The 14,441-nt window shown below is 38.1% G+C and overlaps 1 protein-coding gene across 1 annotated transcript; it reads right to left on the reverse strand.

The window, feature by feature from the left end:
• Positions 1-209: 209 nt before the first annotated feature.
• Positions 210-13,846, reverse strand: LOC119876054 (ankyrin repeat domain-containing protein 7-like). Its single transcript, XM_038529959.1, has 5 exons — positions 13,712-13,846; positions 13,382-13,555; positions 6,417-6,523; positions 2,859-2,929; positions 210-341 (listed from the first exon to the last, which is right to left on the reverse strand). Exons 1-5 carry the CDS (start codon positions 13,715-13,717, stop codon positions 259-261), a joined length of 441 nt encoding a protein of 146 aa, XP_038385887.1. The 5' UTR covers positions 13,718-13,846; the 3' UTR covers positions 210-258.
• Between the last annotated feature and the right edge of the window lie 595 nt (positions 13,847-14,441).

The raw sequence follows: 14,441 nt of genomic DNA on the forward strand, positions 1-14,441 counted from the left end.
TCCCTGAACCACAGCTGACTAGTTAATAAAAAGTAGGCTATAACAGCACAGCTACTTGGTGAAACTATTGCAATGACTATATAACACATATTAAGCACATAATATAGTGTCTAGCCCAGAAGAGAACACTCAACAAATGCTTTTCTCTGCACTCCCTTAGTTAACACATAATTTTAAAAAATCCATAAAAATCCTACCTGCTTAAAGAGTCTTCTTCAGAATTCTTATCCACTAGTAAAGAAAGCAGCAAAAAACATTTTAAATCAACAGTAGAAAAATACAGAATATTAAAAGTGTAAGACCGATGATGACTTGTTGAAAAGTATTCCTTTGGACCATACCTGGAAACCACACCACAGTGGATATTAATTGTACTATTGGTAGGCAGTTAATGCATTAAGAAATCTCATTTTCTCCTCTATATTTACCAAATTCAAGAAAAGAATTCTAGTTATCAGAATGTGATACCTACAAGTGAATGTTTCTAATGACCATTATTGTAACCAAACCCCATGAGACTGACAGGAAATGGTATCATTAGCAGAGTCATTATCATAAAGTGACAATGGCAAACTTAAACAGTATGAGTTTTCTGGACTTCCACTACTAGGAGCAGTTAAAACAGACTATACATATTTGGCTGGAACACAGCGGAACTTCTCCAGCTTTTCAGTAGAGACTGTTAAGTTCAGGATGAAACACCTCATCACAAAGTTCAGCTCAGCTGAGGCCATGCTCCTGGGGTCCTGGGTGGAGACCCTCAGGGAGTCTGCTTTTCTCTCTCCCTCTGCCCTCCCACCTCACTTCTGCTGTCTGTCTATCTCTCTCTCAAATAAATAAAAAAACTATTTTTAAAATATTTTCTTGGGGATCCCTGGGTGGCTCAGCGGTTCAGCACCTGCCTTCCGCCTAGGGCGTGATCCTATAGTCCCGGGATTGAGTCCCACATCAGGCTCCCTGCATGGAGCCTGCTTCTCCCTCTGCCTGTGTCTCTACCTCTCTCTCTCTGTGTCCCTCATGAATAAATAAATAAAATCTAAAAACAAAAAACAAAAAACAAAAAACAAAAAAAAAAAAAAAAAGGAAAGGAAAGGAGAGAAAAAATACTGCCAACCGAAAGCTGAAAAGGATACAACTGGAATACTGATGACATCACTGAACCATCAAAACAATTCTGGTCCCTATTGTTTTAGTGCCTATTTGGTTTTTTTAAAAAGATTTATTTATTTATTTTAGTGATAGCATGCATGCAAGTGAGGGTATAAGAGTGGAGGGGAGGGGCAAAGAAAGAGAATCTTCAAGCCAACTCCCCAGTGAGCACAGAATCCAATGCCCAACACAATGTGTGTCTTCATCTCATGAGATCATACCTGACCCACCAAGGGTTGATGCCTAACTGACTAAGCCACCCAGGTATCGCCATTATAGTCACTATTAGAAGTCACCTGCTAGGGGATCCCTGGGTGGCTCAGCAGTTTAGCACCTGCCTTCGGCCTAGGGCATGATCCTATAATCCTGGGATTGAGTCCCACATCAGGGTCCCTGCGGGAGCCTGCTTCTCCCTCTGCCTGTGTCTCTACCTCTTTCTCTCTCTCCCTCATGAATAAATAAATAAAAATCTTACAAAAAAAACCAACAACAACACAAAGATAGCTCTATTCTATTATGAGCACCTTTAAAGACCAAAACTCTATTTCATCTTTGTTTCCTATAACACGCAAAACCAAAGCCAACCTACAGAATTTCTGTGATAGAGATCCACTAACTTAAAGGTTTCTTCCCACATTTCAAACCATTCAATGTACTAGGCCCCACATCTAGGAAGCAATGTTAACATCTTTGTTACTGGGAACCATTTTTGTGCTTTGATTATAATTTGTTGAGCCCAAGTTGCCCTATTTGAATATTTATGATGATAATCTTTTAACTAATGGCAGTAGAGTATCTTATTCCTACAAAATTATGGTATTATTCAACAAACAGGAGAAAACATTGTCTTTATTAAGTCAACAATTCACATTTTGACTTAAGAGAAATGAAGTTACTAATAGTGAGATTGTGTTGATATAACATGTAAAATAATGTACTCTTCTCACTTCTCAACAGGCTTCCGTACTATAGTTACATTTTAAAAAAACAACCTCATTGGTACTGCTGCACACTAAGTTTTGCAGTTCTTATTGTTTGCCATTTCTATAAAGTACCAGCAGGGTATTGCAGAGTTCCAGTTTTAAGGATAGTTCCTTTTTAATGAGACAAATCACTATGTAATAATATTTGCGAAGTGAAATCTACTTGTAAAAATTAAAAGATCCATTTTTATAAGAAGTATAATTTTTTATAATGTTTATAGAGGAAACATAAAACATACTAACTTAAAAATCTTTTTTTCCTTATTTACACAAAGATACTATGTGGGATTTTAGGTATCAAAACTAATAATAAGGGACCTGGGTGGGTCAGTGGTTGAGCAACTGCCTTTGGCTCAAGTTGTGATCCAAGGTTCTGGGATTGAGTACCACATCGGGCTTCTGCACGGAGCCTGCTTCTCCCTCTGCCTATGTCTCTGCCTCTTTTTGTGTGTCTCTTATGCATAAATCAATAAAATCTTTAAAAAAACTAAAATAATGAATTTTTTTCAGACAATATTGCCTCATATCTTATATTTCCTACAATTAACTTCTTAAATAATTCTGAATCCTAGACTATTAAGAAAGAAATTAAGAAAAAAATACCCATGCAATTTACACATTGGATTTCTTTTCTTTTTTTCATTGCTCTTTCATTATCAAAACTTCCTTACTCTGACTTCATCTATGTTAGGACCACCATATGTAATTCACTCTAAAAAGTCATACCTAGATTGTGACTTTGTGAAGAATTTTCAGGTTTCATTTCTTCTTTATGTTCAGAAATTAGTTGGTGACTGCTACATATAACAAAGAGTGATAAACAATGTTACTCTTTTAATACTGATATGAAAGACATTTACCAAATGTACCAAATTCTTGAGTATTTCAAACAATATCAGAGTTAACATCAAAACTTAAATTACCCAATAGATACTTAAAATTTATAAGTTCTAAAAACTTTTATTAAGTATGTAATTATAATTAAAGGAGAATCAAAAGTAAGATCAACTAGTCATGAATTGAGGGCATTATAGCTCAGTAAACTAAGAGCTTGCCATAATGGAAAGTGTCTCAAACCCTGAAGTCCTAGCTCTATAACCAACAGCTATTTGTTCTTGGACCAGGCACTTCTCTTCCAGTCAAAGTCTTCCTCTAAAATAGGAATCTTATTGTCTTAGTTTACAAGGTTGTTAGAGGAGGATTTAATGAGATATTATACCCAAAACATGGCCTCTCAGGAAAGGTGATGCCCACTACTCTGGGAAGGGCAATATGAGACCTTCCATGACCTAATAAGAAAAGGCACTCCACAGGATTTAAAGCAGGCTTGGGGTATAGATCTAGGAACAAGGGGGAAAGCAAAGTCCAGTCTCTTCCTGTAGCATTATTTGAATGTCTTTAACAGCTTAGAATGGTCACAACTAAAATCTGCTAGCAGAAAAGACGAACAAAATCCTCAAAGGATAATTCATCATGAAGGTCTGGGCTAACATATGGTTTCCACATAAGGTTTTTGAGTGTGAAGGAAAGGGTGTATGGGGCTAAAGCCAGGAGTCCCAGCTGCCAGAACAGCACGCCGGTGCTTTGGAATAGCAGCGGAGCACATAATCATATGTAATAAACTAAAAAAGGTTGTAAGTTTGAAGTCTAAGTGTGGATCACCATGAGGACTGAGGAATGAAGATCAGCAAGGGCATCCTGGGAGTAAAAGTCAATCATGATCAGAGTGCAGAACCAGTTTCAATAGTGATGCTGCAGGAACAGAATCAAAGGAAACCACAGAATGATGAGCATGTCCTTTTTTCCATCCAAATGGCTTATGAAGGAGGAATGTCTCTCTGGTATTAGGGAAGCCCTTATGTTCTTGGAAAATTCAAGGGGGGAAGTATAGGCCATAACCCTCAAGGAAAAGTATAGAGTTTTCTACTGAACTGAACATCTTAAGACACAGGTAACTAGTTAGAAAAAACAGATAATGAGGTGCCTGGGTGGCTCAGTAGATTAAGCATCTGCCTTTGGCTCAGGTCATGGTCTCAGGATCTAGCCCTGTGTCAGGCTCCCAGCTCAGCAGTGTTGGCTTCTCCCTCTCTCTCCGCTGCACCTCCTCACTTGTGCTCTCTCTCAAATAAATAAATAAAATCTTTTTTAAAAGCACCCAGATGTAACATTATGTGTACCCCACGCAGAAGGGTTATAGTTGGAATGAAACAGATACAGTGAGGATCCCTAAGGATAAAGGTCTCAAGAGTCCTGACATAAAGAATCCTGCACCCATTGCTACTCCTAACTAGTCTAGCCTTTTGCTTTGTTTCTGGGTGATGATAGGCTCTAACTCACTGCCATCCCCAAACTACCTGAATCAAATTATAACTTCTCAGCTGTTACATAGAAAGTAACAGTATTTTACCATATTTTAAACCCTGGTATAGTAATAACTAGCATTTTTAAGTCATTTTCACTTTATTTTAAAATTTTATTTACTGAATCATGACAGACTTACAGAGAGAGAGGAGGCAGAGACATCGGCAGAGGGAGAACCAGGCTCCTTGCAGGGAGCCAGATGTGGGACTCAATCCTCAGACCCCGGGATCACGCCCCGAGTCCAAGTCAGATGCTCAACAGCTGAGCCACGCAGGTAGCACAGTAATGACTAGCATTTAATGTAAACACTTATATATTAAAACTATTAATAATAGCATATTCTTCTGCAGTCCATCCATATACATCTTAAGGAAACCTTTCTAAAGAGAAGCCTGAGTATATTTCATGGTTCATCTTTTACATCATATTTTATAGCAAGCTTGAGGACCGTTCTAAAATAACAGAAAGATAACTTCATCCTTAAGAACTCAGAGTATTTAAGCACCTAATTTGATATATTTTATCAGGGTAACATCTCACTTGTTGCTACAGAATTGACCACTAACATGTTCAAGTGTTCATCTTTGAAAATTACCCCCATGGCTAAGATGAAGGAACAATAAAGAAGCCTATTGTTCCACATGAGTATTATATTAGAAGTTGCTAATTTAAAATCCTTTGATGAACAAGAAACTATGCTGAGATCACTTGTCTCAATAGGTGAGGGTTTTTAAAAAGAATTCTCCATTTTGCAACACCTAGGTGGCTCAAAGGTTGAGCGTCTCTGCCTTTGGCTCAGGGCCTGAGTCCCACATCGAGCTCCCTGCATGGAGCCTGCTTCTCCCTCTCTGCCTGTGTCTCTAGCTCTCTCTGTGTGTCTCTCATGAATAAATAAATAAAGTCATTTTAAAAATATTCCCCATTTCTTCCTTAAACTGATACAGTGTACCTCCAAGCCACCTGGAGGCCAGGTCAGTGTAAAAGCTATTTACAGGTTTAAAACAATAATATTAATACTACTACTAATAAAACAGTCATAGTTGCAGTTAATGATGCTAAGTTAAGCATGTAGTAGGCACTAAATTAAATGCTATATATATAAAATATTGTTTATACACAACCAGCCTTGAAGAATATATTATTATCCTCTTCTTCATATCTGGAAATGAATGCATCTGGTGATGGTAAATAATGTTTCCAAGGTCACATATCCAGCAAGGAGGCAAGCTAGGAATTAAACCTAGTCTTCTGTGAATCTAAAGCCCATCTCTTTTCTCTTTATCACCCAACTATGATTTCTCCTCATTAAAGTAAAAGTCTATTCAAATAAAGTTCTCTTTCATCCTTCTACTGATACCAATTAAAAATGAAAATAATAAAACATACAGGACATGAAAAATAAAAACTGATGAACCCATAGTAGCTGGTAATGGTAATTAACCACTTCAGGATCATCTAACAACATCAGTATTCTTCCACAAAAAGTAATAATGCAAAGAGTCATCCAAGAAACAAAACAACTCCTATTAATGCTTAATATGCATCTTTTAAGGAAAAGTACGAAGTAGAAACCTAACATTAATAAAAGGGTTAAGAGGTCCAAAATTGTGTTATAAAATAACTAAAAGTTGGGAGTCTACACTATAAAACTAATATTAATATGAAACCCTTTTAGCTAATATAAAATCATAGGGCAAAAAAACTACTGCAAATGACATCGATCAATTTTACAAAGGATTCTGAATTCTGCTATACACTGTTCTTCATGTTGGCCTGTCAGAATAATTGCTTTCTACCTAACTGATCTCATGCCGACATTTTTACCACATAATTATAAATTAATCCTCTTGCTACCAAGCTAACCTTTCCAACTTGAGAAATTGTTAAGGTTTAAAGAAAAAAACATAACAAAAAATACTGTACCTTTTAACCTTATCAACTGCAAGTATATTTGCTCCTTTTCCTACTAAAAATTTCACCATTTGCTCTTTGTTTTCATTTACAGCAACTAAAAGTGGTGTCAGGTCATCCTGTAAAAGTGCAAAAACAACTTATAATTTACAAAATTACATATTTGCATACTGAATTGTAAAACTTCTAAATGATCCTCTAAACTTAAACATATAGAAAGAAATAAAAATAGCCCCTTCCTTCTCATCCCTCTGTGATTTTGCTAGCTTCTCCTTCTTTTTAGAACACTCCTTTCTCAGGGAGCCTGGGTGGCTCAGTTGGTCAAGTGTCTGCCTTCAGCTCATGAGCTCAGGTCATGATCCCAGGGTCTCAGGATGGAGCCCCACCTTGGACTCCCTCTGCAGCAAGGAGCCAGCTTCTCCCTCTCCCTCTGTCCCTCCCCTCCACTTGTGCTCTCTCTTCTGCTCGCTCGTTTTCTCTCAAAAAAATAAAAATTTTAAAAAGTAAAATTAAAAAAATAAAATAGACCTCTACCTCTTCAACAGATGAACGGCAGTCATTCTACAAACTCACTTCAAACGTTGCCTGGTTCCAAGAATCTTTGCTTCTATCACAATATAGATCATGGTATACTCTAGTTATTTTATTTCACCCCATTTAACCAAGAGCTTCTCAAAGGAAGGGGTTATTTTTTTTTTATCTCTGTATCCCCAATCTCTAAAACATAGTAGTAAATACTTAAAGTATTTTATTGATTTTAATGAATATCTCTGGAGTTGTGTTTCTTATATTCCAAAGAATATATACTTGCAAGAAGGTACATACTGTGCCCCAAAAGAAAGATTCAGTGATCATTTGTGTTTGAGAAATATTACAAAACTGCACTATATATCTAGCAGAAAAGAAGTCCTAAATTTGCTTATCCCCATTTGACAATACCTTTTTGTAGCAAACCTTAATATTTGAGAAATATTGAGTTCCCAGGGGTATAGTTTTAAGAACTTTCCAATAAAAGTGAAGGTTTTCTCCAGGTTGTACAAACTTGCTTGATTCTGTTCTATCAGTGGTATGGGGAGCTCAGATGTCAACATAAATCACTTCTGCTCCAAATAAGTCACTAAGGAGATGGACTCTGAATGAAAAGAGAGAGGTTTCAGGGCACCTGGTTGGCGCAGCTAATTGAGGGACTCTTGGTTTTGTTTCAGGTGGTGATCTCAGGATCGTGGGATCAAACCCTGCATTGGGTTCTGGGCTCCCCTGGGTGCTCAGCACCAGGTTTGTTTAAGATACTCTCTCCCTCTGCCCCTCCTCCACCCCCACAAGACTGTGCATGTGTGCGCTCTCTCTCTGAAATACATAAATCTTTGTAAAAATTAAAAATAAAAATAAATAAAAATAAAAGAAACAAGATTCAAATGAACTTTGATTGCTTAATACTAAATAAAATAATCCTTGGTTAAGGAAGGCACATGATGAGATGAGCACTGGGTTTTATACTTTATGTTGGCAAATTGAAATTATTTATTTTTTTAAAGATTTATTTATTTATTTATGATAGACATAGAGAGAGTGACAGAGAGACGCAGAGACACAGGAGGAGGGAGAAGCAGGCTCCTTGCTGGGAGCCTGACGTGGGACTTGATCCAGGGACTCCACGATCGCGCCCTGGGCCAAAGGCAGGCACTAAACTGCTGAGCCATCCAGGGATCCCCTGGCAAATTGAATTTAAATAAAATTTTAAAAATAAATCAATAGATCCATAAATAAGTAGTCCCTGAAATTTCTATTATAAAATGATTAATTTTTATCTTAGCTGTTATAAAGCTCAATATGAGATTTTAAAATTTTACCTTTTTAATTTAAATTCAGTTAATAACATATAGTGTATTATTAGTTTCAGAGGTAGAGGTCAGTGATTCATCAGTCTTATGTAACACCCAGTGCTCCTTCCATCATGTGTCCTCCGAATGTCCATCACCCGGTTAACCCATTTTCCCACCCTACTCCCTCCAGTGACCCTCAGTTTGGTTCCTATAATTAAGAGTCTCTTATGCTTTGTCCCTCACTCCATCTTTTTTATTTTTTCATCTCTTCCTCTATGATCCTGTTTTGTTTCTTAAATTCCACATGTGAATGAGATTATATAATTGTCTTTCTATGACTGACTTAGGATATTACGCTAAGGAAAATAAGTCGATATGAGATTTTATTCTCAATTATAATAATTCTGGGACGCTAATGCATATCTACTTCTAAAAAAAACCTGTTTGTATTCTAGTTTCCACTATGATTGCTATTTATAATTATTTTATATTATAGGCAAAATGTAAATCAGAAATAAAAATATAATGGCTTATCAATAAAAATTCCTTTTTTTTTAATCAATAAAAATTCTAATACTGGATGAGCACTGGGTGTTTATATACTGGCAAATTGAATTTAAATAAAATATTTTAATAAAGCAAAAAATTCTAATACTGATTTATACAGATTATTTTTAGCATAATCAAAGCTACTAAATTATTTGCATTTTGGGGGAATAATACCAAGGAGGAAGATAATACTATCTGCAATATGCATAATCTAGCCAACTAGAACCAGGATTAACCACAAATGGCTTGCAGATATTCCAAAAGGAATATAAAAAACAACTTATAAAGTCTAATTTGGAAAATTCATTCCTGAGGGACCTGGGTGGCTCAGTGGTCGAATATCATGATCCTGGGGTCTTGGGATCAAGTCCTGCATCAGGGTCCCCACAGAGAGCCTGCTTCCCCTCCCTGTCTAGGTCTCTGCCTCTCTCTGTGTCGCTCATGAATAAATAAATAAAGTATTGAAATAAAAAAGAAAAAGAAAAAGAAAATTCTATTTCTAAGAAATTAACATAAATACATAATATATATTATAAATTAATATGGATTATCCTGAAAATCTTGAAATCTTTATCAACATATACCATAAACAAACACTTGTAAAACAATCAATGTGATTCATCATATCAGCAAGAGAAAAACCAAGAACATATGATCCTCTCATTAGATGCAGAGAAAGCATTTGACAAAATACAGCATCCATTCCTGATCAAAACTCTTCAGAGTGTAGGGATAGAGGGAATATTCCTCAACATCTTAAAAGCCATCTACGAAAAGCCCACAGCAAATATCATTCTCAATGGGGAAGCACTGGAAGCCTTTCCCCTAAGATCAGGAACAAGACAGGGATGTCCACTCTCACCACTGCTATTCAACATAGTACTGGAAGTCCTAGCCTCAGCAATCAGACAACAAAAAGACATTAAAGGCATTCAAATTGGCAAAGAAGAAGTCAAACTCTCCCTCTTCGCCGATGACATGATACTCTACATAGAAAACCCAAAAGCCTCCACCCCAAGACTGCTAGAACTCATACAGCAATTTGGTAGCATGGCAGGATACAAAATCAATGCCCAGAAATCAATGGCATTTCTATACACGAACAATGAGACTGAAGAAAGAGAAATTAAGGAGTCAATCCCATTTACAATTGCACCCAAAAGCATAAGATACCTAGGAATAAACCTAACCAAAGAGGTAAAGGATCTATACCCTAAACACTATAGAACACTTCTGAAAGAAATTGAGGAAGACACAAAGAGATGGAAAAATATTCCATGCTCATGGATTGCAAGAATGAATATTGTGAAAATGTCAATGTTACCCAGGGCAATTTACACGTTTAATGAAATCCCTATCAAAATACTTTCTTCAGAGAGTTAGAACAAATTATTTTAAGATTTGTGTGGAATCATAAAAGACCCCGAATAGCCAGGGGAATTTTAAAAAAGAAAACCATATCTGGGGGCATCACAATGCCAGAGTTCAGGTTGTACTACAAAGCTGTGGTCATCAAGACAGTGTGGTACTGGCACAAAAACAGACACATAGATCAATGGAACAGAATAGAGAACCCAGAAGTAGACCCTGAACTTTATGGTCAGCTAATATTTGATAAAGGAGGAAAGACTATCCATTGGAAGACAGTCTCTTCAATAAATGGTGCTGGGAAAATTGGCACATCCACATGCAGAAGAATGAAACTAGACCACTCTCTTTCACCATTCACAAAGATAAACTCAAAATGGATGAAAGATCTAAATGTGAGACAAGATTCCATCAAAATCCTAGAGGAGAACACAGGCAACACCCTTTTTGAACTTGGCCACAGTAACTTCTTGCAAGATACATCCATGAAGACAAGAGAAACAAAAGCAAAAATGAACTATTGGGACTTCATCAAGATAAGAAGCTTTTGCACAGCAAAGGATACAGTCAACAAAACTAAAAGACAACCTACAGAATGGGAGAAGATATTGGCAAATGACGTATCAGATAAAGGGCTAGTTTCCAAGATCTATAAAGAACTTATTAAGCTCAACACCAAAGAAACAAACAATCCAATCATGAAATGGGCAAAAGACATAAACAGAAATCTCACAGAGGAAGACATACACATGGCCAACATGCACATGAGAAAATGCTCTGCATCACTTGCCATCAGGGAAATACAAATCAAAACCACAATGAGATACCACCTCACACCAGTGAGAATGGGGAAAAGTAACAAGGCAGGAAACCAGAAATGTTGGAGAGGATGTGGAGAAAAGGGAACCCTCTTACACTGTTGGTGGGAATGTGAAGTGGTGCAGCCACTCTGGAAAACTGTGTGGAGGTTCCTCAAAGAGTTAAAAATAGACCTGCCCTACGACCCAGCAATTGCACTGCTGGGGATTTACCCCAAAGATACAGATGCAACAAAACGCCGGGACACCTGCACCCCGATGTTTATAGCAACAATGTCCACAATAGCCAAACTGTGGAAGGAGCTTCGGCGTCCATCGAAAGATGAATGGATAAAGAAGACGTGGTTTATGTATCCAATGGAATATTACTCAGCCATTAGAAACGACAAATACCCACCATTTGCTTCCAGGTGGATGGAACTGGAGGGTATTATGCTGAATGAAGTAAGTCAATCAGAGAAGGACAAACATTGTATGTTCTCATTCATTTGGGGAATATAAATAATAGTGAAAGGGAATATAAGGGAAAGGAGAAGAAATGTGTGGGAAATATCAGAAAGGGAGACAGAACATAAAGACTCCTAACTCTGGGACACGAACTAGGGGTGGTGGAAGGGGAGGAGGGCGGGGGGTGGGGGTGAATGGGTGACAGGCACCGAGGGGGGCACTTGACAGGATGAGCACTACAGAACGGGATGAGAACTACAGAAGTGTTCTGTAGTTTTTAGGGTATAGATCCTTTACCTCTTTGGTTAGGTTTATTCCTATGTATCTTAAAAGCCATCTATGAAAAGCCCACAGCAAATATCATTCTCAATGGGGAAGCACTGGAAGCCTTTCCCCTAAGATCAGGAACAAGACAGGGATGTCCACTCTCACCACTGCTGTTCAACATAGTACTAGAAGTCCTAGCCTCAGCAATCAGGCAACAAAAAGAAATAAAAGGCATTCAAATTGGCAAAGAAGTCAAACTCTCCCTCTTCACTGATGACATGATACTCTACATAGAAAACCCAGAAGACTCCACCCCAAGATTGCTAGAACTCACACAGCAATTTGGCAGTGTGGCAGGATACAAAATCAATGCACAGAAGTCAGTGGCATTTCTTACACACTAACAATGAGACTGAAGAAAGAGAATCTAAGGAGTCAGTCCCATTTACAATTGCACCCAAAAGTATATGATTCTTGGTCTTGATTCAGGTGATGATCTGAGTCATAAGATCCAGCCCTGAGTCAGGCTCAGTGCAGAGTCTACTTCAGATTCTCCCTCACCACCTCCTGCTTGCATATCCCCACTCACTCCCTCTAAAACAAATAAAATCTTTAAAAAGAAAAAAAAAGGAAGGATGAGGATCATTGTGAGCCTGGGTGGCTCAGAGGGTTAAGCATCTACCTTTGGCTTAGGTCATAATCCTAATCCTGGGATCAAGCCCGGTGCTTCAGGCTACCTGCTCAGTGGGAAGGCCTCTTCTTCCCTCCATCTGCCTTTCCTCCTTACTCATGTTTGCTCTCTCTCATGCTCTCTTTCTCTCAAATAAAATATTTTAAAATAAAAAGTATCATTATTTAAAGTGAAACCCTAGACAGTTATTTCCAAATATTATCATTCAGTAAATGCTTGAGCTTCCAAATATGAGAAATTGACCCTATCTATGGCACACAACAGTGTTTCCGCAAGGGCAGCCACTGAAGGCAATGCACGTCAATGAAAACACAGGGAGACTAGCAAGTGTGGTCATCACCAGCTCCCCATGGCCACCTACCACCCAACTGAGGAACTACATAGGCTGAGCAGGAGCTACTCTCTGGAATGGGAGGCCTCACCGTGGTACATGGCTGGCAGAGTGGCTACCAGCACAAGTAGATACCACCTGTAGGATGTCATGACCTGATTCCCTTGCTCTCATCTTCTGAACCTCAGGGCCTAGAGTGCCCACGGCCTATTACAACCTGCTGCTTTCTCCTCGCATTTACACTCACCCAAGCTACTCCTCTGGGTCACGGTCTCCTACTCATCCCCAGAAGCACCCATTTCCTAAGCCTCTGCACAGTACTCAGCCTCCATCATCACCTCACTCCCCTCTAGGCCTTCAATCCTGGGCTCTGAGGGCACCATCTACTCCCAGGCCCTAACGGGAAGATTTCCTTCCTGGGGTAGAAGGGGGGCTGGGAGATGGAACTTTGCCTTTTACATATGCATCACTTTTTTCTAGGCCTCCCTGCCTTGGTTTTGGAGTTGTTTCCATGATGACAGGACCTGATGTATTAAATTCAGCATCTGTGTGTACATATATATATGTGTATGTGTGTGTGTATGTTTGTGTGTGTGTGTGTGTATATAAAATAAAATCTTTTACAGCTAAATATATAATATATTCATAGCGTCAAATACTTTGTAAATAAAGTTGATCTGTACCTTGTTTTTTGCCTCTATATCTGCATTCTGTAAAAGCAGCTTCTCTGCTATTGATACATTGTCACCAAAGGCTGCATAATGGAGAGCGGTGTTACCCTTGTTGTCCTTAAGATTTGGATCAGCACCGTGTTCCAGCAGAATAGTTGCACATGCCTCTTCTTGGCATTGTACAGCCTGTCAGTATTACACCAAGAAACAGAATATAATTTGGGGGAATTTAAATTAAACATGCCACAGGTTTACCAACAACTTATGTTTAAATGCAACAAATGTTCATTCCAAGTAATTAAATCTAATCTATCTCAGGCAGACTTAGCTGTGACCACATACCTTCATTAGAGCTGTCCTACTTTCATCATCACGGAGGTTGAGCTGGCATTTCCTCTCTACCAGGATAGTCACCACATCTACATGGCCATTGGCACAGGCCAAGTGGAGAGCAGTCCTGTGAAAGTGAAAGGGCTTGTCAGGAAATTACAGTGTACTATTTCAAAACATGCAATTAATTAATGTAATTGTAAATGTTAAATAGCATGTTTTTCTTATGACTTCAAAACAAAGATTTAGTTTTCTTTTGAAGAAAGTACAATATTTATTAGTGATTATTCACCACTCTATTAAAAAAGCAGCCTATCTGATTAGGAAGAGCATGACCTCAGGAGGCAGCTCAACCTGGGTTTGATTCCTACTTGAACTCTGTCACTTAATAGTTATCACTTAGCTTTTTCACAATTTCCTCATCCACAAAATGGGCATAGAAATACTTATGTTGAGTCTCCTGTTTGGCTCACTATGAAGAGCATGTGACTCAATCTCAGGGGCCAGAGGGTTCGAGCCCCATGTTGGTTATAGACATTATTAAACAATAATAATAAATAAAATAAAGCATAGTTATCTCACAAGACCTCATCATGATCCTTAAATGGGGAACTATGCACAGCGTTTAGAATACTTCCTAGGAGAAATATTATAACTACTACTACAACTTACAAAGACAACATTCAATTAGGTAAAGTGATCCAATTATGCCTTCTTTGCAGCTGTGTTTTAAGGATGAGCA

This window comes from Canis lupus, chromosome 2, assembly GCF_011100685.1.
Source record: "Canis lupus familiaris isolate Mischka breed German Shepherd chromosome 2, alternate assembly UU_Cfam_GSD_1.0, whole genome shotgun sequence".
Lineage (NCBI taxonomy): Eukaryota > Metazoa > Chordata > Mammalia > Carnivora > Canidae > Canis > Canis lupus.

Excerpts from the sequence above, each read along its gene's own strand:
- LOC119876054 (XM_038529959.1), bottom strand. Across the intron at positions 6,524-13,381 it reads ATATAGAGGCAAAAAACAAG|GATGACCTGACACCACTTTT; the intron begins GTACAGATCAAC and ends GCACTTTTACAG. Across the intron at positions 2,930-6,416 it reads GCAGTTGATAAGGTTAAAAG|CAGTCACCAACTAATTTCTG; the intron begins GTACAGTATTTT and ends TGTTATATGTAG.